General features: G+C 44.3%; 2 protein-coding genes across 2 annotated transcripts; one reads left to right on the plus strand and one right to left on the minus strand.

Annotated features, from left to right (window-relative positions):
- LOC110437095 lies at nt 2,842-3,483 on the plus strand. Its single transcript, XM_021465340.1, has one exon. It carries the CDS (start codon nt 2,842-2,844, stop codon nt 3,481-3,483), a length of 642 nt encoding a protein of 213 aa, XP_021321015.1.
- Nucleotides 18,824-21,041, minus strand: LOC8062467 (phenylalanine ammonia-lyase). The gene is made up of 2 exons (XM_002466730.2): nt 20,698-21,041; nt 18,824-20,549 (listed from the first exon to the last, which is right to left on the minus strand). Exons 1-2 carry the CDS (start codon nt 20,961-20,963, stop codon nt 18,824-18,826), a joined length of 1,992 nt encoding a protein of 663 aa, XP_002466775.2. The 5' UTR covers nt 20,964-21,041.

Genomic DNA, 25,535 nt, shown 5'->3' on the forward strand with positions numbered 1-25,535 from the left:
ACTTTGCTAATTCAGTGTTATATGGCCTTGTTTAGATCCAATTTTTTTAAATTTTGACACTGTAGCACTTTCGTTTTTATTTGACAAACATTGTCTAATCATGGAGTAACTAGGCTTAAAAGATTCGTATCGTGATTTACAAGTAAACTGTGTAATTAGTTATCTTTTTTATCTATATTTAATGTTCCATACCAGTGCCGCAAGATTCGATGTGACGGGGAATCTTGTAAAGTTTTGAGGTTTTTGGGTGCATCTAAACAAGGCCTTAGTTCCACCCAAACTAAAAACTTTACAAGATTCCATGTCACATCGAATCTTGCGGCACATGCATTAAACATTAAATATAGATAAAAACAAAAACTAATTGCACAGTTTGTTCGTAAATCGTGAGACGAATCTTTTAAGCCTAGTTACTTCATGACAGTTTGTTCGTAAATCGTGAGACGAATCTTTTAAGCCTAGTTACTTCATGATTGGACAATGTTTGTCAAATAAAAATAAAAGTGCTATAGTGTACCAAAAATTTTTCGTGTAGGAACTAAACAAAGCCTATATAACATACCTTGGTAGATGCCTTTGGATCTGATGGACATTAACCACGCCGCAAGTCATGTTATCAGCCAAAAAAAGGGCAACTTGTTCTAAATGATCCAGTTTGAGTTGAAACGAAAAGTTATGATTCAAATCAGCCTGGGCCTTGTTTAGTTCCAAAATTTTTTGCAAAATAGGAATAGTACCTCGTTTGTATTTGACAAATATTATCCAATTATATACTAACTAGACTCCAAAGATTTGTCTCGTCAATTTCGATCAAACTGTGCAATTAGTTTTTATTTTCGTCTATATTTAAAACTTTATGCATGCGTCTAAAGATTTGATGTGACAGGGAATCTGAAAAATTTTGTAAAATTTTTTGGAAGTAAACAAAGCCCTGGTATGTCCATGTGCGACCCGAGGATTAAAATCTGATGGTGCCAATCTCAAGATCCACAAATTGACCAATGTGAGTGACCGAGCTCAGTCAAACGAGAAAACAAGGTTATCACCGAGATAGATCGATGCGTCAAGGAAACACTGCGCAGACACAACGCCGACGACCTGCCTGCGTAACTGCGTTTTGTTGTCAACACATGCACCAGTCGAGGCACCGGCGGACACCGAGCATGTGGCCGCACATGAGAGCTGCATCACCGAAGGGATGTTATCGGATTCATCTCAATCCACATGTGTTGGAGTGGATTGGAGTGGAATTTATTTCACGTTCCACTCCAACCCACACCAACTCATGTGGATTGATGCGAATCCGACTACATCCAAACAAAGCCGAAGCATCCATTGGCATCAGAGAGAACTGCTAGTTAGGTATTTAGTTTTTAAAAAAATTCAAGATTCCCGTCACATCGAATATTTAGATGCATGTAAACATTAAATATAGATATAAAAATAACTAATTGCACAATTTATTTGTAATTTACGAGATAAATTTTTTTGAACCTAATTAGTCTATAGTTGAACAACAATTATTAAATACAAACAAGACCTTAATCTATGGCTAATTGGTTGCCAGGTCTCTATCCGGCTGTCTGTCATTCAGAAGAGAAATAGAAATATATAGCCAAGTCAATATCCACTGGCCTGTTCCTGAAATACGGCATATAAATTTTGAAATTTGACTATTGTAATATTTTCATTTGTATTCGATAAATATTATCTAATAATAGACTAAATAGGCTCAAAAGATTCATCTCATAAATTACAGGTAAATTATATAATTAGTTATTTTTTATCTATATTTAATGCTCCTGCTGCAAAATTCAATGTGATGATTGACGAAAATAGTAAACAAGGCCCAAGTACTCCCTCCGTCCTATTGAAAATGTCGTTTTTGACTTTCAAATTTTTTATTTGACTATTTATCTTATTCAATTTTTTATGCAAATAATAAAGTAAATAAATTATTGTTAAAATACTTTTATTGACTAAATAAGTCATAACAAAATAAATAATATTTATATAAATTTTTTAATAAGACGAATGGTTAAACAAGAAATCTGAAAGTAAAAAATGACACTTTTAATAGAACAGAAAGAGTATGTGGGTGTTTACATGTTGACTAGAGTCCAGAGAAAAGCGGTGGAGCTCTAGGGAGAAATCCAAGGGTCAGAGGACCCATAGGGTGTCCTCCGATCCCCTATCCTGTGTGGGGCTGGCCCCTCTGGAGAAAGGCTTGGTCCACCTATGATTTGTTGTTTTTCACTAAAAGGATGTTTGGTTGAGGGTGTTAAAGTTTAGCAGGTACTGTAGCGTTTTTGTTTTATTTGACAATTATTGTCCAATCATGGACTAATTAGGCTTAAAAGATTCATCTCGCAAATTACTATGTAGCTGTGTTTTTAGTTTCGTATAGTCTAAAATTAGTACTCTATGTATGTGTCCAAATATTCGATATGATGAGAGTTAAGTTTAACTCTCCAACCAAATAAGGCCTAAGTTTGGTCACTTAGTGTTTTGTGAAGCATTTTCGTGTCCCTTTTAATCCTTGTGTATTGCATCAGGTGGGCTGGTGTCGGGTGACCTAGAGTTTTGGCCCCTACTAGCCCTGTCAAATGAAATAGGTCTATGTCTAGGTTCGGTGTATCTTCTAGATGAGGTTAAGATCCTAGATCATAACTAACAGATGTAATCTTCATTAGTTGTTGTAACAAACTTGTCTTGTATATGCCACCGCCGTGGAGGCTGTTTCCCGGCTTATATAAACACGGAACCGAGAGCCAGGCAAAGGCATCTCGTTAACTCATCTTTACATGGTATCTAGAGCCTCTTTCCCTATGGAAGTACGCCATGGCTTCCTCGTCTTCATCTTCCGCTCAACAATTTGTGATCTCTGCTCTTGGTTTCCTCCCAGTCAGCGAGAAGCTGACACGAGGAAATTTCCCGCTTTGGAAAGCACAAGTGATCACGGGCATTAGAGGAGCAGAAGCTTTCGAGTTCCTCAGCCCTGGTGCAGCGCCGCCGGCCAAGTACCTGGCGAAGAAGGCGGGCGATGATGACAAGGAGCCGCCGATCCTGAATAAGGAATACACCACGTGGGTGGCAAAGGACCAACAGGTCCTGAGCTATCTGTTTGTGTCCTGCGGGCAAGAGATCCGTCAACAGATCTCGTCTGCGACCACTGTTGCCCAGGCTTGGGCCAAGATCGAGGAGTTCTTCTCCTCCCAGTCTCGTGCACGTGTGATAAGCACCCGGATGGCGCTGGCAACGGCGTCCAAGGGTAATTCCACCGTTGCTGAATACTACACCAAAATGAAAGGTCTCGTAGATGAGATGGCTTCTACGGGACGACGTCTCGAGGATGATGAGATGGTATCCTACATCCTCACGGGTCTTGGCGATGACTATGACTCCGTCATGACTTCTGTCGCCAACAGGGTGGAGCCGATCTCCTTGGGAGAGCTCTACACCCAACTTGTTGCGCATGAGTAGCGCCTGGAGCTTCGCAACGGGGGATCTAACTCCTCCGTCAACCTGGCGTCTCATGGAGGACGCGGTGGTGGAAACTCCTACAACTCCAACCGTTGACGCGGGGGTTTTACTCGTGGTGGCGGCGGCGGTGGCCGCAACAACAACAACAACAAGGGAGGACGCAACGTCACTCGCGTGCCTTTCCAAGCTGGTGTGATCTGCCAAGTCTGCGGCAAGGAAGGTCATCCGGCCCTCAATTGCTTCAAGAGGTTCGATGCTAATTTTTAGGACCACCACAGAAGTCTGTCTTTGCATCCACCTCGGGGTATGGGGTGGATACAAATTGGTATATGGATTCTGGAGGCGACCGATCACATCACCAGCGAATTGGACAGGCTCTCCTTCTGCGACAAGTACCATGGTGGTGATCGTGTTCATGCCGCGAATGGCTCAGGTATGGAGATTTCACACGTTGGTCATAGTATTGTGCAATCCCCTTCGCATAAGATTCATCTATGCAATGTTCTTCATGTTCCTGATGCCAGCAAACATCTAGTATCTGTTAATCGTCTTACTCGAGATAACAATGTTTTTGTTGAATTTCATCCTGATCATTTTTCCATAAAGGAGGCGGTGACGAAGAGAACGCTTCTCAGAGGCAGAGCTGAAGGAGGTCTTTACCCCATCAAGTCTTTTTCGAGTAGTTCTTCACCAAATAAACAAGCTCTTGGAAATGTCAAACCCACTTCGTCCATCTGGCATAGTCGGCTAGGCCATCCATCTGCTCCTGTCATCAGTAGGATACTTACTCGTCATCAGCTTGCCTTTACTCACGATGTGAAAAATAAACATATTTGTCATGCTTGTCAACAGGGTAAGAGTCATCAGTTGCCTTACCCCAAGTCAACTAGTGTCTCTAGCAACCCGTTAGATCTTATATTTTCAGATGTTTGGGGCCCTGCTCCTCAATCAGTTGGTCGGTTCAATTATTATGTGAGTTTTATTGATGATTTCTCTAAGTTCACTCGGATCTACTTTATTCGTCACAAATCAGAAGTATTTGAACGATTTCGTGACTTCCAAAACTTAGTAGAACACAAGTTTGATTGGAAAATCAAGTCCATGCAAACGGACTGGGGTGGGGAGTACCAATCACTTAATTCCTTTTTTAACCGCATTGGAATTCATCATCTTGTCTCTTGTCCACATGCACACCAACAAAATGGGGCAGCTAAACGCAAGCATTGACACATTGTAGAGATGGGGATAACGCTACTTGCTCATGCTTCAATGCCGCTTAAGTTTTGGGATGAAGCATTCCAAACTGCAGTTTTCTTGATTAACCGGCTGCCCTCCAAAGTGATTGAGTATGATACTCCCCTCCATCGCCTCTATGAGGAAGAACCAGACTACACTTCTTTGCACACTTTTGGGTGTGCGATCTGGCCGAACCTTCGGCCCTATAACACACGCAAGCTTCAATTCCGTTCAAAGCGCTGTGTCTTTATCGGTTACAACAATTCTCATAAAGGGTTCAAGTGCTTAGACCCCAAATATGGACGAGTTTATATATCTAGAGATGTCGTATTTGATGAAAGTGTTTTTCCTTTCGCATCTCTGCATTCAAACGCTAGGGCAAAGCTTCGCGCTGAGCTTCAAGTTCTACCTGATGTCCTTCGAAATCCCTCAGTTTCTTTTCGGGATGCACTAATACATGATCAACATGTGAATTCTCCTAACACCTCTAATGTCGAAACAAGTCTTGGTGATGTGCAGGTTCAGGAATCAACGTCTGATGAAAACCATAGTGCTCATGCCCCATATCGCATGTGTCGCCAGGCAGGGAGCAGTGCCAACTCCGATGATGATCTGCCTGCACGGTCTGGTGACTCTGTCTCCGCACCAGTCTCGGGATCGCAGCAGATCTCACCCGACGTGATGGCGACGACTTCTTCTCCACACACCGAGTCTGGCGAGCTGCTACCGTCGGCGCAAGCTGATCCGAACGAGGGGAGATCACTGTGTCCCTCGGATCCTCTACGGCGGCTGATCAGCTGGCTTCGTCAGCTCCTTCACCGACAGGTCCCATGACACGGTTGCAGCATGGGATAGTGAAGCCGAAATAGTTCACAGATGGAACTGTTAGATGGGGCATGACTGCCACCATGCCGCAAGAAGAACCAGCTAATGTTCATGATGCACTCAAGGATCAAAATTGGGTTGCAGCGATGAATCTTGAGCATCGAGCACTTATCAAAAACAAGACCTGGCACTTGGTTCCACCTCCCAAAGGGAAGAACATAATTGATTGCAAGTGGGTTTACAAGGTAAAGCGCAAAGCTGATGGATCAATTGATCGGTATAAGGCTAGGTTGGTGGCCAAAGGTTTTAAGCAGCGGTATGGCATTGATTATGAGGACACGTTTAGTCCTGTGGTCAAGGCTGCTACTATCAGATTGATACTTTCTGTTGCCGTGACAAAGGGCTGGTCTCTAAGGCAATTGGATGTGCAGAATGCATTTCTTCATGGGATATTGAATGAAGAAGTCTATATGAGACAGCCACCTGGGTACGAAGACAAGGCACACCCTCGGTTTGTTTGTAAGCTTGATAAAGCTCTCTATGGGCTGAAACAGGCTCCTCGAGCATGGTATGCAAGACTCTGTGCTAAACTTGAGTCTTTAGGTTTTACACCATCAAGGGGAGATACGTCTCTATTCTACTATAACAAGGGACAATGCAGCGTGTTTGTCCTAGTATATGTAGATGATATAATAGTGGCCAGTTCCTCTGAAGAAGCAACGAAGGTGTTACTTGCTGACTTGCAGAAGGAGTTTGCACTCAAGGACTTGGGAGAGTTGCACTATTTCCTGGGTATTAAGGTGAAAAGGAACAAGGATAGCCTAGTGCTCACTCAACAGAGATATGCAGCCAATATATTAGCAAGGACAGGGATGAGCAAGTGTAAAGCCATAGATACTCCTCTATGTAGTACAGAAAAGCTTAGTGCCTACGAAGGAAGAACACTTGGGCCTGATGATGCTACTCGATATAGAAGCCTGGTGGGTGCGCTCCAATATTTAACACTAACTAGACCAGATGTGTGCTTTGCGGTAAATAAGGTTTGTCAGTTCTTGCACTCGCCAACATCAACTCATTGGAGTGCTGTAAAACGTATTCTCAGATATGTACAGGGCACGCTGAATGTTGGTCTCAGAATTGGCCATTCCAAGAATATGAGTGTTAGTGCATTCTCTGATGCCGATTGGGCAGGGTGTGTAGACGATAGGCGATCAACTGGTGGTTTTGCAGTGTTTCTTGGAGAAAACCTTATCTCATGGAGTGCTAGAAAGCAAGCAATAGTTTCTAGGTCCAGTACGGAAGCTGAATACAAGTCACTTGCAAACGCTACAGCAGAGATGATCTCGGTACAGAGATTACTTAAAGAACTTGGAGTTCATCATCATCCAATGGCTCAGTTGTGGTGTGACAACCTTGGAGCAAAGTATCTTTCATATAACCCTGTTTTGCATGCCAGGACGAAGCATATTGAAATTGATTTTCACTTCATCAGAGAAAGGGTAGCAAAGAAGTTGCTAGAGATTCGGTTCATCAGCTCAAATGATCAAGTGGCGGATGGATTCACCAAACCTCTTCCTCGTGTAAAATTGAGAGAGTTTAGAAACAATCTCAACCTTGTTTGTGGCTGAGATTGAGGGGGAGTGTCAAATGAAATAGGTCTATGTCTAGGTTCGGTGTATCTTCTAGATGAGGTTAAGATCCTAGATCATAACTAACAGATGTAATCTTCATTAGTTGTTGTAACAAACTTGTCTTGTATATGCCACCGCCGTGGAGGCTGTTTCCCGGCTTATATAAACATGGAACCGAGAGCCAGGCAAAGGCATCTCGTTAACTCATCTTTACAAGCCCCACCTTTGCTCCAAATTAAATGGACCCATAGAGTTTTACTGTCCATGTGAAAGTAATTCAGATAACTACTCCCCCCATCACTGAATATAAGACATGATTTAACTTGGTGTTTTCTTCAAGAATATATTTTGACATATAATTTTTCTTATAATATATAATTTATAGGAAAAAAAGTTTAATCATTTGAAAGTATATATTTCTAAATACAAATCTAATGTAACTACTTTTGTAATACAAAATTTGATATAATTAGGCTAGTTATTAGTCTAAGATAATAAAATTTAAATTTTAAAATATGTGCATGTCTTATATTTAGGATAGAGGGTGTAGTAGACTAATCCTTTACTAAGCCCTATGTCTGAATGTGCCGTGAGGGTACATACCAAGTGTTACTTTTTTTTCGAGAGACCCAGATATAAGCTCACATAGTGGGCCTCGTTCGCTTGTCTCTGGTTAAAAACATGCCTGCTTTTATTCCTGAGTCGGATCAAGTGATTCATGCTAGTTCACTAAAACTTGACCCATTTCTATTCCACACATATGATGACCCGTTTCCATTCCGTCCATAAAAGGGAGAAAAAAAGACCCGGATCAACCAGTTTTTATTCTAGACTATATCTATAACCTCACTTGGAGTTGGGCCAAATTGATTCGGGCGAAATTGATCCGGCGGCCTTTTCCCGTACAGCACAGCACAGGCCGGAGAATTCCAATCGTCGTCGCCGCTGCCGTTCGCATGTCCATGTCGTCCTTGCAACAAAACATGGTGTATCCAAAGCCGGACGCCCGGACCCAACCAACAAGAGCCCACGCTCCCATCCTATATTCCTGTTGTTCTCCTTTCCTGCATCTTTAGTGCTAGGAACTAACTGCTGACCTGTTTTGGAACGCAAATGCTCCTAGTCTTTGTGGTGCTTTCTTGAACCGAACTAGCCTTTCTTTAAGGAAGGTCACCGGAACAAGTTTTTGCTTGGGTATTTTGATCTAAACCATTACAAATCTTTGAAGTTGGAGAAATGTCATTACAATTCAAGTATTCTGAAACATGCCATTACAATTCTCAAGCTCCTTGGTGATTGCCATTTTCTATGTACACGAGCTGGTTGGGACCACAATCAGGTATACAATGGCATACAGTCGTTCTGTAGGGACGAGCATGCCCCTGGCCGCGTGATGCATACGCTGCCGCCCCGTCTCTCCCGTCCTTCTCATTCCCCTTCCGTGAGCTCCTCTCCATCTCATTGTCCTGTCCAAGCTCAAGAACCCTAGCCCTAGACTTGTGCCGCTGCTGGCGGAGAAGACTGCCACGGCAGGCTACGGATCTATGACGTCGACGCTGCGGTGCTGTAATGGAGGCTATGGTTGGCGCATTGAGTGGGTGCTGGCGCGCGGCAATTGCAGGCGGGCACGTGGTGTTCAGGTGCCCCCATTCTTGTCCCTTTTCTCGCGCATTCCGTTGCTACCGTCACCCTGCTTTTGCGGCTTGCCATGACGCTTGCGTGTGTTGCCCAGATGAGTGATAGCCACTTTAGGGGAGGGTCGGCGGCCGGCTCCAGCTCGGTGGGCATCTAGAGCCCGGCATGTAACCCCTAGCCGTCGGCGACGAATCACCGTCGACGTGAGCCACAAGAGTAGCGAGAGAGTGCAAGGAACGTCGGGGAGGAATCTCCTCTTCTGATCGATCTATTTATTTTTGAATGTCTGAATGAATATCACCCTCTCGGGTGAGGCACTTATGTGCTGATTACAGACCCTGGCCAGAGGCCCACATGACATACACTATAATGAAAACTAGAATTTAACTCTACGCTTCCCTACTCGGTTGTCATTGGCAGAGAGTCAAACACTAGAGTATGATCAGAAATGAAAGGTTTCAACTGTGATACATGGAAAACTGGATGAATCAATGCATTGTCAAGCAGTTCCAAACGGTAAGCCACAACGCCGACGTGTTCTAGTACTTTGTATGGACCAAAATACTTGGAGGCAAGCTTGGGATATGGTCTGTTGGCGATCGAAGACTGTGTATACGGTTGTAGTTTCAGAAGTACTTGATCCCCATCCTGAAACTAACAATCTATTTGTTTCCTATCTGCCATCAGCTTCATTCGGTTCTAAGCTTGAGACAAATGATGCTTAAGAGACTCCAGGTGTGCCTCCCTATTGGCCACTGATGTGGATACATTATTAGGCATGGTTGGGTTAGCACCGAGATTGGGCTTATATCCATACAACACCTTAAAAGGTGAGCAACCCAAGGAAGAGTGGCAAGAAGAGTTATACTAGAGTTGAGCTAAGGACAGCCAAGATTTCCAAGCTTTTGGAGAGTTCTGAACAGAACAGCGAAGGGACATTTCTAAACATTGGTTCACCCTCTCGGTTTGTCCATCGGTTTGGGGATGATATGCTATGCTCAGGTGAAGATTAACCTTGTATAATTTGAACAATTCTTTCCAAAAGTGGCTGAAAAAAATTGTGTCTCGATCGGTCACTATTGAATGAGGCAAGCCATGTAGTGTCACCACACTGTCCATAAATAGTTGAGCCACTTTGGAAGCTGTGTATGGATGTTTCAATGGTAGCAAATTAGCAAACTTTGTTAGTCTATCCACTACAACCAGTATGACATTGTATCCTTCTGACTTGGGCAGCCCCCCAATGAAATCCATGGATAAGTCTCTCCAAACCCCTTGTGGAATTGGCAAGGGTTGCAGCAACCCCCTGGGATGTTGTAAGGAGTGTTTGGCTTGTTGACATATAGCACATTGTTTAATAAAGCTATCTACATCTTGCTTGAGGCCTTTCTAAGAAAAATGTTTCTTCATTTTGTAGTATGTTGGAGAGACTCCAGAGTGACCCCCCAAAGGACTAGAATGGAATGCAACTATGAGTTTGGTCTGTAAAGCAGAATTCTGACAAATCCATATGTTCCCTTTATGTTTGATGAGGCCCTGTTCCAGAGAATAACCTGCTTCATCAGGACTTGAAACAGCCAACCGAGATAACAATTGTTTTGCTTGAGGGTTAGTAGCATAAGAGTTCAAGACCTCTTGAATCCAAGTTGGTTGAACAGTGGAGACTGCTTGGACGGCCATTAGATGTGCTACTCGAGACAAAGCATCTACAGCGACGTTGTCTTTGCCTTGTCGATACACTATCTTGAACTGAAGACCCATGAGTCGTGTCATTGCCTTCCTCTGCATGTCAGAGTGAAGATTCTGTTCATTTAAATAAGCCATGGATTTGTGGTCAGTGACAATGGTGAATTCTTGCCATTGCAGGTAATGCCTCCACTTTTCTACTGCCATTATCACGGCTAAGAACTCTTTTTCATAAATAGACAAGCTTCTATGCTTCAACCCAAGGCTTTACTAAGATAAGCAATTGGTTGGCCACGCTGCATGAGAACTGCCCCAATGCCATCTTGGCATGCGTCTGTCTCCATAGTAAAGGACTGTTGAAAATCAGGCAATACTAACACCGGTGTTCTTGTCATTGCCACTTTGAGCTCATCAAAAGCCTGTTGGGCATCCTGAGTCCAAGTGAACTGCTTGAGTCTTAGAAGGTGAGTTAAGGGTTTAGCCATCACTCCATAATTCCTCACAAACCTTTTGTAATATCCATTTAGTCCCAAAAAAGCTCTCAATTCTATGACAGAAGTAGGTGTTGGCCAATATAGCATAGCCTGTATCTTAGTTGGGTCTGTGCCCACCCCATTTGTTGATATAATGTGCCCTAAATACTCCAAGCTGTCCTAGGCAAAAGAACACTTAGAGGCTGTCAAATATAGTTGGTTTTGCCTTAACACAGCCTAGACTTGCTCTAAATGACCCACATGTTCTGACAACGTTTTGTTGTAAATCAATATGTTATCTAGAAAGACCACAACAAACTATCGCAGGAAAGGCTCAAGTATTTGATTCATGATACACTGAAATGTAGCAGGTGCATTTGTCAAACCAAAAGGCATTACCCTGAACTGATAGTGGCCCTGATGTGTTTTAAAAGCAGTCTTGTGTTCTTCATCTGGAAGCATCCTGACCGGATGATAGCCAGACCTCATGTCTAGTTTAGTGAAAAACTGAGCGCCATGCAACTCCTCTAATATCTCCTCTATAATGGGCATTGGAAACCTATTCTTGATGGTCATGGAATTTAGTTTCATGTAATCCACACAGAATCTCTAGGAACCATCCTTCTTCTTGACTAGGAGAACTAGAGATGCAAAGGGACTATGACTATGAGCTATCAACCCTGTCTGTAGCAATTCCTGCACTTGCTTCTCTATCTCAGTTTTGTGATGAGGAGAGTAGTGATAAGGCCTAGAGTTGATGGGCACTGAACCAGGTAGTAGAGGTATAGAATGGTCATAGCTTCTTTGAGGAGGCAATTGTTTAGGATCATTGAACACATCCGGGTAGGACCCCAATAGCTTAGTGATAGTTGTAGGTGTAGAGGCCTCTGTTGCATCATTAGACACTGAGGTCCCTGGTACATAGTCCATCAATACAAATGCCCAGACATCATTTCCTTTGAATGAGCTATATACTTTGGTTGCTGAAATAGCACTGAACTCCTGTTGGGGTTGCTGAAGGCCATGTAGGGTAACCTGCCGATCATCTTCAACAAAGTTTAAGATTTTGTTTGCCCAGACACAATTCATGGGACTATGACGCTGGAGCCAATCAAAGCCGGGAATGGCGTCATATGGTTGCATATCCAATACAATCATTGTGGATGTGAGTGTTTGGCCTTGACAATACCACCTCAAATTGGATACCACTTTGTCAGTCACTGACCACTCTCCATTGGCCAACTTGACCTTTTTGGGTGGTATATTGACAGTTGGTAGGCCTGTTAACTGGACAAATGTAGAACTAATAAAACTGTGGGAGCTACCACTATCAACCAGAATGAGCATCACTTTGTCCTGCACCTTAGTTTTGAGTCTGATGCAATTGTTGTAGTCAGAACTAGAAATAGCATTTAGTGATAGTTGACAAAACTGCTCAGGTAATGTGTCCTCAATGGCCAGCTGATTCAACACATCATCACCGAGTTCTCTATCCATGTCATTCACTACAATAGCATTAACACGGGTTTTGACTCTTTTAGAGCAAACCTCATTATGGCCAAGTTCAAACTTTTCACCACAACTGTAACACAACCCATTTGCTTTCCTATAATCGCAGAGTTGCCTATCCCACCACAAAGTACCAGGGGCCTGATTGGGTTTTGTTTCACCCCGAGGGAGTTGGTTGGGCTTGGGAGCATTGTTGCGTTGATACTTGTACTTGCCCCTGTCCAGCACTTTTTGTTGAATCCTGGCAATAACAACTGCCCTTTTTACTGTGGTGGGCACTTGAGGCTCAACTACTGCTCTAACCTCCTCCTTGAGACCACTGACATAATGAGATGTGAAGAACCAATCATCATAATGGGAACTATGCATAGTGATATCAAACTGTAATGCTTGGAACTGTGTTGTATATTCATCCACAGTGCCTGTCTGCTTGAGTGCAATCAAATTAGCAAGGGCAGACCTATTATCATCAGCACCAAACTCTTGTTCAATTGCCAAGCAAAATGAAATCCATGTGATTTTGGGGTTGTGCTGCTTATATGCTTGCCACCATTTGGCTGCATTCCCTTCCAAGTGCATAGTGGCTGAAGATAACCACACTAAAGCAGGTACAACATGGATAGAAAAATAGGTTGCACAATTGTCAAGCCAAATCTTAGGATGAGTGCCATCAAATTTGGGAAAATACATCTTGGGTAAGGCATGATGTGGGATACTACCAGACTTGGGTCTTGTGAGGTTTGGTATGCTGCTGTCGGCTAGGACCTGGTTGGGTGGCGAACACATTCTAAAAATTGGTTTCCTCTTCCTCAAATAGCAGGGACTCAGAGCTGGAACTGAATGAGTTGTCCTCAACTGCCATGTGACGTAAGGTCAATTGAGCCAGTGCCTGACCATTAGCTTTAACTTGTTGCGCTATCAGCTGCTGGTCTTTAGCGCACTGATCCACTTTTGCATTGTTTAATTGCACCTGAGCCTTGAGCTCCTGCTGAATGGCCCCCATGTCACTCATCCTAGTAAACAGAAGACTGAAACTGTCCATAACTTCATCCCAACGATTCTTCTCCTCCTCAGCTATAGTCGACATATGCTCTAATATGATTTGAGTCTGAGCTGAAGGCTTGGGAGGTTTTGAAGGCGCCGTGATGATATATTGGTGTAAAGGCCAGGAACGATGATTGATGTAGCAATAGGTTCAGTCAATACCTCCCCCGACACATGCTACACCAAAACCCAACTCCCGGAACTGAGGCTCAATCGAGGGATTTTACAACGGAAACGATGTTCCGCAATCCAAATCGAAGGACAGTTCCTGCCGTACGCCACCGCTCAGCAATCGAATCGAATCTAGCTTACAGAATTTTACACGGAGACAGACGCTCCGCAACCCTGGGCTAGGACCCGACGCGAGCTAGAGATAAACAGATGAGCAGATGAGAAGAGGCTCACACTGGTTCAACCACCGAACCCAACAAAGTCGATGCCAAACCCTAGTCGAAGGTGCGTTGCCAAAAACGGAAACGAAGCCGAGGTACCTCGCGTCTGCCTGCCATCTCACCGCCGCCACGCGCTGGAAATCCGCAGGTACGCTTTGACTCCGCGCCGCCGCCGTGCTCGGTGGTTGGTGGATCGGGTTGATCCAGCAATAGGAATGGTGGACCGAACTCATCTGCGCTCGGGAACGAACCGAGACTCAAGCAGGGTAAGGGTAGAACCGAGGATACACTGTCTCTCATACCACTTGTAACCCCTAGCCGCTGGAGAGGAATCGCCGTCGACGTGAGCCGCAAGAGTAGCGAGAGAGTGCGAGGAACGTCGGGGAGGAATCTCCTCTTCTGATCGATCTATTCCTTTCTGAATGTCTGAATGAATATCCCCCAGGAATTTAACTCTACGCTTCCCTACTTGGATGACACCCGCCTCACTCCCTTGTGACAGCCTGGGTTGTTACACGGCGTTGTCCCTACTCGTGGACTGCCCAAATTGCCATGTTGCGTTGGTACAGATGAGAAGTAAGTAGCGTGCTACTTACGGCCTTACCTTCGTCAAGTGTCCCAACCACATCAAAGAAAGTCAATTTTTTGTTCAATTTTGAGTTGTTCGGATAGTGTTCATGCGGCTCTGGTTTCATGTGTTGCAGGATGACCCAACTGCATGTAGCATCATCATGCCGAGGTGCAGTATGAAGCTTACCTCCACAACCCAGAGCTGCATCCAATTCAGTCGCGATCCCTTTCAGTTTAGGAGATGGTGAACATGGGTCTGTCGACCGCAATTTGGACCTGAAGCATGATTTGGATGTAATTTAGGCAAAACTTGACAGTGCTGTGACTGATCTTTGGGAACTGAAGCTGCAAGTGCAGATCTTGAAGGACTATGTTATTATTGCAGCAGTGTGTGTAGGTGTAGCTATTGGTTGTCTTTTGAGAAAAAATTGGAAGTAGTCAATGGTATCAAATGTACTATTTGGAAGCAGTCTATTGCTTAGCTGTTGTGTGACAAAAGCTAATTTCTGGAAATAGTCAATGATGTCGAATGTAGAGCTTTTGTTGGTCGAATGTAAAATTCCATTATCAATGAAATTTTAATGGAATGTGAAATATTTTGCCTGAGATTTCTGTACATATGCATTACTGAACCTGTACATATGACAGTAATATTTTCACTTATTATTTCAACCAACAGCAGGTATGACATATGCATTGCTCAAAAGCAACATTAATTCACAAAGGGTTCACAAAAGGCATTTTAGCTTGTTCTAGTTTTCAAGCATTACAGCCATGCAGAAATTCAGGTTCCCAAGTCCACTAATAGCTCCTGATGCCGTATAGGCCATTAACTACATACTGCAAACTCACAAAATAAACTGCATGGTGGATCTGCTAAAATTTTCATCAGGTTCACAGACCATAAAGGCCATTTGCCATTACACACAAAATAAGTTGTAGCTTGATTACTTCCAAACAGATCAGATTCAAAAGCACGGCAGCCATCTGACATTACATCCAGTATGTACTGAACAGATCATTTATCATGTATCATGTCGAACCAGCTCGTGTACGTAGAAAATGGTAATCACTAGGGAGCTTAAGAATTGTAATGGCATGTTTCAGAATACCTGAATTGTAATGGCATTTCCCCAACTTCGAAGAATTGTAGTGGCTTAGATAAAAAAACCCCTTTGTGCCTCCGGATCATAGACATGTACGCTCAATCACTTACTACTAGCTTGGATTATCCTTCTTTGCTGAAAGGCAGAAATAAAAAGAGTAAGCACGTGTCTAAGGGCATTTCAGTTGAAGTAGATCCTTCTTTTTTATCAATTTTTTTTCAAACAGTGCAAGCTTCTTCCAAAGCATACGGTCAAGAGTGTATCACTATCTAGACAAATGGATCTATATGAATCATATATGATGAAGTATGGATATATAGAAAATGAATCTGAATCTGCCGAATAGCTCATGTTATGATCTTCTACATCCTAGGTATCTGCGTTCTGTCATCTTGCTTATGTTCTTCATATAGCATTCAGATCGAATGACTCCTATGAAATTACATCGATATGTTTTGGAATCCAGTGAGTTTTTGCATTGCTTCCTTTGACCAAAACTTGCCTTCTTTTAAGGCCACTCAACATTTTTTGCTTCCGAATATTTAAGCACTCAAATTTCTACTTCAGATTTCTCTCTTTTTAAGAAAACAAGAACAATAACATGAGTTTACCATGTACTCTCATCTTCATTTTTAGAGAATCTCCAATAAATCCTAAAAAAAACAGTCGGTAAATTAACAAGTTTTCCAAGTGGATAAAAAAGTTGTGAGCATATTTGTTGAGTTTCTTCAACAGTTTTTAAAATCTCGTTCCTAAAATCTTTATAGAAGAGCTATAGGCAGCAAGAGATGAACGAGGTAGCTGCCTGACGATAGAAAATGAAGACGTAGGTGTTCATTCCCTGGTCGAAAAAGCAGCCTTGTCACGAACATGCCAATGTGGTTCAGTTATATGATGATGGCGACGCAATAAGGTCCATCCGTTGATGGCAAGGCGTGCGAGGTGTTTGTGAGTGTAGAGTTTAACGTGCGAAAGAGAGTCTGCTTAGGCCTTGTTTAGATGTAAAAAAATTTGGAAGTTTGACACTGTAGCATTTTCGTTTGTATTTGACAAATATTGTCCAACCATGTACTAACTAGTCTCAAAAGATTCATCTCATGATTTACAGATAAACTGTGAAATTAGTTTTTTTTATCTATATTTAATGCTTCATGCATGCGTCTAAAGATTCGATGTGATGGGGAATCTTGTAAAGTTTTGAAATTTTAGGTGTATCTAAACAAGACCTTAGTTTCTTTGGCTGTGGAATCTCAAGCATGCACTTATATAAGTACTTACTCCGGGCACCGGTTGACCTTGTTCGCTTAAACTTATCAGCCGAATCAGCCAGACATTATATTCAGTAGTATTTTTATTTCGCAACAAATCAGCCAAGGCCTTGTTTAGTTCACCTCGAAATCCAAAAAGTTTTTAAGATTCTTTGTCACATCGAATCTTGCACATGCATTAAGCATTAAATATAGACAAAAATAAAAACTAATCACACAGTTTGACTGTAAATCGCGAGACGAATCTTTTGACCTTAGTTGGTCTATGATTGGATAATATTTACCACAAACAAACGAAAGTGCTACAGTTCCGAAAACTTTTCAGTTTTCGGAACTAAACAAGGCCCAATAATACTTTTTACCGCGGCTTATCATGCAATCAGCTAGAAGCAAGGCAGCGATATATTTCATGCGAGTTGGTGCTGACTTGAACCCAGCTGCAGCCGCTCGTGCTCGGCGGTTTGGACAGTGGACCGCGTGACGGCACGACAAGTGTAAACGGCAAGACCAATGGTAGGTACCATTTGTTTTGGAAGATGACAGATCCATAGGACGGCCTTGTTTACTTCACTCCAAAAATCAAAAAAATTTCAAGATTTTCTGTCACATTGAATCATGCGGCACATGTATGAAACATTAAATATAGACGAAAACAAAAACTAATTACACAGTTTTCCTGTAAATCACGAGATGAATCTTTTGATCTAGTTAGTCTATGATTGGATAATATTTGCCACAAACAAACAAAAGTGCTACAGTGGCCAAAAACTTTTCATTTCGCGAACTAAACAAAGCCGATCCAAAGTATTCAGATAGTTGACCCATTTGATGACTTGACACTTAGTCTACAACGGTGACGGTAAAGGCGACGACACCACAGCACACGTCCAGCTCGAGGCCCGACGTCCAGCACATTTCCAGTATTATTTCCAGTAACATTTGAGTTTGCCATTTCGCAGTGCCTCGTGCTGCAGGCCGAATAGGAAGCTGTAACCTGGTACCGTGCAGGGTTAGATTGTTTTCTTCTCCTCTCTGTCTTTCTTTGTCTAAGGCTCAAGGCTGGTCGCCTTGTATTTGGTAGTGCGAGCAGCCTGAATCAAACCACATCATGTGCCTTGTTTAGTTCCAAAAAATTTTGCAAAATAGGAATAGTAGCAATTTCGTTTGTATTTGATAAATATTGTCCAATTATGAACTAACTAGGTTCAAAAGATTCGTCTCGTCAAATCCGATCAAACTGTGCAATTAGTTTTTATTTTCATCTATATTTAATACTCCATGCATGCGTTTAAAGATTTTGATGTGACATAGAATCTGAAAAAATTTGCAAAATTTGTTGGGAACTAAACAAGTCCATAGAGAAGCAAGTTCATTCCGTCCGGACACCGGAATGCCGAGACGTATGTGCCTCGCGTGCGAGGTCTGGCAAGCAGCGGCGCCACCGCGCGGCGGAGGGAGTGGGGTGGGGCCGTGGATGGCCGCCGGCCGTCGAGAGGTCGACACAGATGGGTAACGTCCATGTGGTGTGGCGACGCCACCACAATGAGGAAGGGGGGCGGGGCCGGGGCCGGGGACAGACGGGAGCCGAGAGCCCGAGAGGAGCATCAGGTAGACGTTTTTTAATCGGAACAGAGTCGTACATAGTCCATACAAATGAATGGGCTGCAAGTGGGCCGAAAGTGAGCGAGTGGCATTGACAGTTCGGCCGAATTGAATGAGCCAGATGAAAAAAGGACATTTTTTTTTTATCTTTTTGCTATTAAAGGTATAGATATAGATATTGATATATATATATATATAGTAGATTACTAGTTAGATATAGAGATATGTAATTCAGCTAACTGTATATAGTTTATTCACGCCCCGGCCCCACCGCGTGAATTATTCGTGTATATATATAGTAGTTGTTTTTCATACGTCATACTCATATCTCGTCTTCTCTTCTTCTTCTTATCTGTAGTTCAGCTAAGTGGCATGCAGGGGCGCGCCTTTCCAGTCGCTGAGGCACTCCAGCAGTGGGTCGATGTGCTTGCGCTGGTTCATGGCGATCACCACCTTGTCCACCTCCTCCCCGGGCGACCGCGTCTTCTCGCCGGTCAGGTACTCGGCGCCGAGCTCCTCGCGCACGAACCTGTACAGCGGGTACGAGCGGCACTCGGCGATCCTCTTCGGCGCCGTGCCGCTCTCCACAGCCGCGCGTGCGGCCTCCACCTCGTCGGGCAGCACCGCGCGGAGCTGCTGCTCGAACTCAGCCACCTTGGCCAGGATGGAGGTCGTCTCCACAGCCCCCTCGGCGGCGCCGAGCGCATGCTCCATGAGCACCACGCGGAGCTTCTGCATCAGTGGCAAGCTGGGTCTGCACGGGTCCTCCGCGTACGTGAACACCGCCACGCGATCAACAGCGCCGAGCAGCTGGGCGGCGGCGGCGGCGGCGTCGTCGTCCATGGCCAGACATTTCTTGGCGACACGCGCCACGCACTTTTTAACAGCGGCCTTGATGCTCTCCTCGAGTTGCCGCAGGTCGATGGCCTGGCACAGGGCGATCAGGAAAGTGGAGGACATGAGCTTCAGGATGGTGACGGCCTCTGCGGTCATCCTGGAGGAGATGAGCCCGAGAGAGTTGACGCTCTGGTTGTGCTGCTCCGCGGTCTGCACATGGTTGGTCACCGGGTTGGCGAGGAACTGGAGCTCAGAGCAGTAGGACGCCATGGCGACCTCGGCGCCGTTGAAGCCGTAGTCCAAGCTCGGGTCGCGCCCGCCGGAGAGGTTGGAGGGAAGGCCATTGCTGTAGAAGCTGCTGACAAGCTCGGTGAACTGCGCGAACATGAGCTTGCCGATGGCAGCGACGGCGAGACGCGTGTTGTCCATGGACACCCCGACGGGGGTGCCCTGGAAGTTCCCGCCGTGGAGCGCCTTGCCGCGGGCGACGTCGATGACCGGGTTGTCGTTGACGGAGTTGATCTCCCGCTCGATCGACTTGGTGGCGAAGCGGATGACCTCCACCTGCGGGCCGAGCCACTGCGGCGTCGTTCGGATCGCGTACCTGTCCTGCTTCGGCTTCGTCAGCGGGTCAAGCTCGGCCTGCTCCCTGGCAAGCTTCATGTAGGAGCTGCCTTCCAGTACGTGCTCCATGATGGCCGCAGCTTCGATCTGTCCAGGGTGGTGCTTCAGCGCGTGGATGAGGTGGTCGGTGTACTCCGGGTTGCCGGCCATCACCTCGCAGTACACCGCCGAGAGGACCTCGGCAAGGACGGCGAGGACGTTGGCCTCGAAGAGCACGATCGCCGCGAGACCGGAGCCCACGGCCGTGCCGTTGACGATGGCGAGCCCTTCCTTGGGCTCCAGCGCGAAGAACCCGTGGTCGATGCCGGCGATCCTGAACGCCTCGGCAGCGCCCACCTTGGTGCCGTCCGGGGCCACCGCCGCGGAGTTACCGCGGCCCGTGATGAGGCCGGCGATGTAGGACAGCGGGACCAGGTCGCCGGACGCGGTGATGGAGCCCCGGAGCGGCAGGCACGGCGTCACGTTGGCGTTGAGCAGCTTGGCGATGGCCTCGAGGATCTCGAAGCGGATGCCCGAGTAGCCCTGGGTGAGGGTGTTGATGCGCACGAGCATGGCCGCACGCGTCACCTCCGCCGGCAGCGTGTAGCCGTCACTGCTGCTGGCTCCAAACACGCCGGCGTTGAGGTATCTTAATATATTTTCAGATCGACGACACATCGTACCCACCCAAATGACGAACGAATTAGCATTATTGCATGTTGTGGCAGCCAGTGACATAGTTACGTTGTAGTAGTAAAATAGCATAGTGTATAGCACTGAGCGAGTCGTAGACCTACCGGATGAGCTCTGTCTGGAGCGCGCGGAACTCCTTGGTGCGGCGGTGGGAGGCGCCGCCGAAGCCGGTGGTGACGCCGTAGGTGTCGGTGCCGTTCATGGTGCTGTCGAAGACCCACTCGCGGCTAGCCTCTAGGCGGGGTCGTGCGGATTCATCGAGCACCACCTGAACCCGTCGGGTGGCCTCGCCGGCGACGGCTGCCACCTTGGCAACGCTGAGCATGGCGCCGTCGATCTTCACCAGCGGCATGCGGTACTCCTCCACCATCCTCCTCACATCGTCGAGATGGCTCCCCGTAAGATCCTCCGCCGCCTTGCCCCACTTCAAGGGGTCGTCGTCGACGACGTGCGGCCCTGCTGAACCGTTGCGGCGGGGGCGGTCGACCAGGCCAGTCTCGCACTCCATTGCACGCAGCGCAACCACAGCCACCACAGGTGGTCGAGTACGTTTACAAACTATATAACAGAGGGTCTGTGCGGTGGATCTTGTTCGAGTCAGGGCTCAGGGGTTGCTTAATAAATAGCAAGAGCTAGCGTGACCCCTCCCTTTTTAATATCCACTCCACTGTACATCTACCACGGTTGTTCTCAGTTTCAGGTCACGTCATCTTGTGAAACATGCATGCCTCACCCGATGCTATATACTACCTGTGATCGAGAAATCAAGGCATATGCCCTCGCTCTCCCACCCATTGGATTCGCTTTGAGAAGTGTGCAAACACACATCTCAAAGCAGTTTCGCATTGAGATGCGTGTTTGCACACTTTTCAAAGCGAATCCAATGGGTGTGAGAGAGTGAGGGCATATGGCCTTAATGGCAAAATTAACTTTACCGGTTGTTGCAACTGCTTTTATCCTAACCAAGATTTAAAATTTTCAATTTGGATTCAACTTATCTTAAAGTCAGATTCCAAAAATTGTTTGTAAATCAGCCATAATAATACAAAAAGTATAACCCTAGTAGAACGGTCGGCCTCACCAGTGAAGCACCATGGCCGGGTTGCCTCACAAGTGAATCCCTTGTGTATCAATTTCATGTGCATATATAGAATGTTTTGTAAAAGCACCATTCTTGTGTAAGTTCCAAAGAAACACATCCTTGCCCTTTGGTACTTACAAAAAGGTATTCTATTTCACAAGAGGGAGCTGTGAGTCGCATGATCCCAGCATGGGTTAGATGAATTCATTGTGGCATGGGATGCTACCCCCGGCCTTACGACATGCATGCATGGCTACTCAGGGCGACCACAATGGTATTCAAATTGCTAGTTATTTGATCTATAGAAAGAATGTTATTGGCTCTCAACGGCAATTTGTAAATAGCTAGCTTAGGAAGTCACTAGCTATTAGGAAGTTGCTAGCTATTGTAGAGAGTATTGTGAGAGAGTTATTTCTAGAAGATCGTGCTAGATTAGCTATTTATGAGTCGCTAGCTATTAGGAAGTCGCTAGCTATTTGATCTCTCTCCTCGATAGCCAATGAGAGTGCTACTTTTTTATTATTTTTATACATCATCTCGCTAGCTATTTGTAAAGTGCTATTAAGAGCCAATAGAATTCTTTCTAGCTAGCTATTTGATAACCATTGCGGATGACCTCAACAGCATTGGTCGACGCACTGGGGTTAAATGGCCCGCTGATGTGGCCGACGTCCTTTACTCCTATAGTGTCTATGCCGTGCTCGACTGCGTGGGTTGGGGCGATATTGAGGAGGTGCCCACTGAGAAAGTATTCTTGGCACTTCATGATTCTTGCTGATCAATTCATGCATGGAAGCAGACTTACCTAATTATTAGAGTACCTCCAGCAGCTCTCTAATACCATTTCTCATTCCCATAATCCTATCATATCAAGAGAGATGACCCAATTTTATTGCTCTAGCGCTCTCTGTTTCTTTGTGGTCACCAATAAGGCCAGTCTCAATGGCCTATTTCAATGCACTGTTTTCAAAACAAATCTGCTGACAGAGCATCAATGAAACAAACAATGAAACAACCTCCACAATGTATGAGTTTCACCTTGATGTTTCCTAGGCTGGGCAAAGCATTTAATTACTGCAAAATGATTGGATCACATGCAAGATGGTGAAACGATTTAGTCCTCAGTGGAGATTTCATCCTGTTTCACCGCGTGGGAAACAACGCCAGCAGAGTTTCACCATGGTGAAACTACTTCCTTCTCTCTCCTCTTCGTTTCATGCAAAAAGTGCAGTTTTGCTGACATAGCGCTTTAATAAATGTGCATGACATCCTGATGAAACCCCACTGAGACTGGCCTAAACACCCTATCTCCCTTTAATAAGCTTGGGCCCACACAAAGTCACCAGCTGTAGCTTCCTTCCTCTTGCCCCCCGTCGGTTGGAGCTCGCCTGTGTGCCGGTTGGAGATGGACGTCTGCTCGGTGGTTGCCGGCAACGGTCGTGTTTCGTCCACCCCTCCGTTCCAAAATGATGTCGTTCTCATTTCTTAAAAAATAACTTTGATTAAATATATATTAAAAAATATTAATATTTATATTATGTAATTGGTATGATTGGAAAGATATTTAAATCTAATTTTTTAACAAATTTATTTGAAGATATAAATATTGCACGTATTTTCTATAAATTAAGTCAAACTTGTGACACGGAAATCGAAACACAACATTTAATTTAGGCACAAAAGAGAGTATATGTCAGAGCAAGTATTATGGTGGGCTGTAAGCTGACTAAATGCTAATGTGGAGGAGAGAAGAGAGGATAAGCAGGCTGTAAGCTTACAGCCAGCTTAGACACAATAACCAAGAAACTTTGTGAGAGAGATAAGTGGGCCATGTATTAACAGTGAATAGCTAACTATTGTATGGGTGGACTGGAAGAAGGCTATAAGGAACCTTACAGCCAGCAAGTTGGCTGTATTATTAAACTTACTCTCATGCCGCGTTAAGTATCACCGATATCATTTCATTGGAGATGAATTATCACTGAGCTGTTAGAAATGTTAGTTGCGGTCCAAACAAAACGGTGTTCGGATTTTTCATGCGGGCTCGGGGTGGAGCGGTGGCGTCCCCAGACCCAGATGGGAGAAGGTCTCCTCCGGCTTTTCCAAAATCAGGGGGGCGCCGTGTCTTTTCCAAAAACTAGTGGAGCGCCCGTGGCTCTCATGACCTGATTTTGGATACAAAATGGCATGGCGCAATTATGTTTGGCCTGTTTTGGGTGTGTGTTTGTTTGCTACTGCTTGTTTGAATTGTCTTCTATAATATAAAGGCCAGGTGTTGTCAAGTGGCGTACACCGAATAAAACCAGCCAAAACGGCAGCCTGCACCATTTGTTCTGGCGTGCAGGCACCATATTTTTTTTACCATGATATCCTCTGCATGAACTAAGCTAGTTTATATATGTAAGTGTGCCTGTGTATTGTGAACGTTTATGTTGTATTGTGTACTAAAAAAATACTAAAATGGATGGGACAGTACTGAAATACAACATACTAAATTTGGTTTTTATTATTTATTTTTATTTTTATTTTGGTTTGGAGATAAAAAGGTAATTATAATATTTTATTCATACACACGCTTACGCATTTAGTGTTTATTAGTATAATATAAAATTCACAGTTCTAGTTTTTGACAGATGCAAGTGTCTTTGACGGACACAAGTAGGAATTGACGCGTCGAACGTTTTCAATCCCTGCCAAAAGCTCCTCGAGTACTCCCTCCGTTCATTAAAAATATTATTTTTAACTTTTGAATTTCTTATTTAGCCATTTATCTATTTCATTTTTTATGCTAATAATAAAATAAATAAATTAGTATTAAAATATCTCTAATAATAAAATAAATCATAATAAATAAAATAATATTTATATAAATTTTTTAAATAAAACGAATGATTAAATAAGAAATTTTAAATTGAAAATAATATTTTTAACGGAACTGAGGGAGTAAGTCTTATCCTGACAAACAAACCAAAATACCAGTACGGCCGAAGGGAGTATTTGCTTTCAAGTGCAGGACTGCAGGAGCATCCACTCCCGACTGTAGCTCTTTGGTTATTGTCATTTCCTTTGGATTTTTAGGGCATGATTACGTTGGGGCGGGACGGCAGGGCAGCTACCTGTGACTTCGTGCATCTGCATGTGGGATATTCGGGGCATCTCTTTTTTGTTAGGGCAGAAGCCAAGGGGCTCGGGCCGCCTCCCGCTCCGTCAAAACCATAGCTCCGGAGGCTCTACTGTCCTCTCTACTTAAGGAGATAAAGCTCTTTTTGCTACAGCAATGCAAGTGTTGTATTTCTTGTCCTGTAATATGATATATTTTAGATTTTTGAAGACAAATTAAGAGAGAAGAGAGAACATAAAAGAGGCATCTTATTTTATTTACTAATCAGACGCTATCATCAACTTAATTAATGGTGATTGGCTGATAAATATGAAGTATTTAATGTAAAATTAGGTTTTGTCCTATGCATTATATTTAAGGATAAATTTTGAACGAGTACAGAGGAGCTGAAACAAACGGCTCTAATCTGCTGGTGTGAGTAGTGTCCAATAATGCAGATGCATTTTTTTTCTTGTGTTTTGTTGCGATTCTTTGCATTGGATACTACTCAAACCAGCAGTCCATATCGCACTATTTAATTAACCAAGGTGTTCGGCCATGGCCGCCTAGGCAGCTTTTCTTGGCTTAGCAGTGGACGCCAAGAGGACTTAGGCCTTATTTAGTTCCCAGATTTTTTCAAGTTTCTCCGTCACATCGAATCTTACGGCACATGCATAAAGTATTAAATGTAGATAAAAAAGATAGCTAATTGCACAGTTTACCTGTAATTTGCGAGACGAATCTTTTGAGCCTAATTAGTC

The sequence above is a fragment of the Sorghum bicolor genome, chromosome 1 (genome assembly GCF_000003195.3).
Source record: "Sorghum bicolor cultivar BTx623 chromosome 1, Sorghum_bicolor_NCBIv3, whole genome shotgun sequence".
Taxonomy (NCBI): Eukaryota; Viridiplantae; Streptophyta; class Magnoliopsida; order Poales; family Poaceae; genus Sorghum; species Sorghum bicolor.

Coding starts and splice junctions, on each gene's coding strand:
- LOC110437095 (XM_021465340.1), top strand. CDS start 2,842: ATGGCTTCCTCGTCTTCATCTTCCGCTCAACAATTTGTGATCTCTGCT.
- LOC8062467 (XM_002466730.2), bottom strand. CDS start 20,963: ATGGTGGAGGAGTACCGCATGCCGCTGGTGAAGATCGACGGCGCCATG. Junction 20,550..20,697: donor CTCCAGACAGAGCTCATCCG/GTAGGTCTACGA, acceptor AAATATATTAAG/ATACCTCAACGCCGGCGTGT.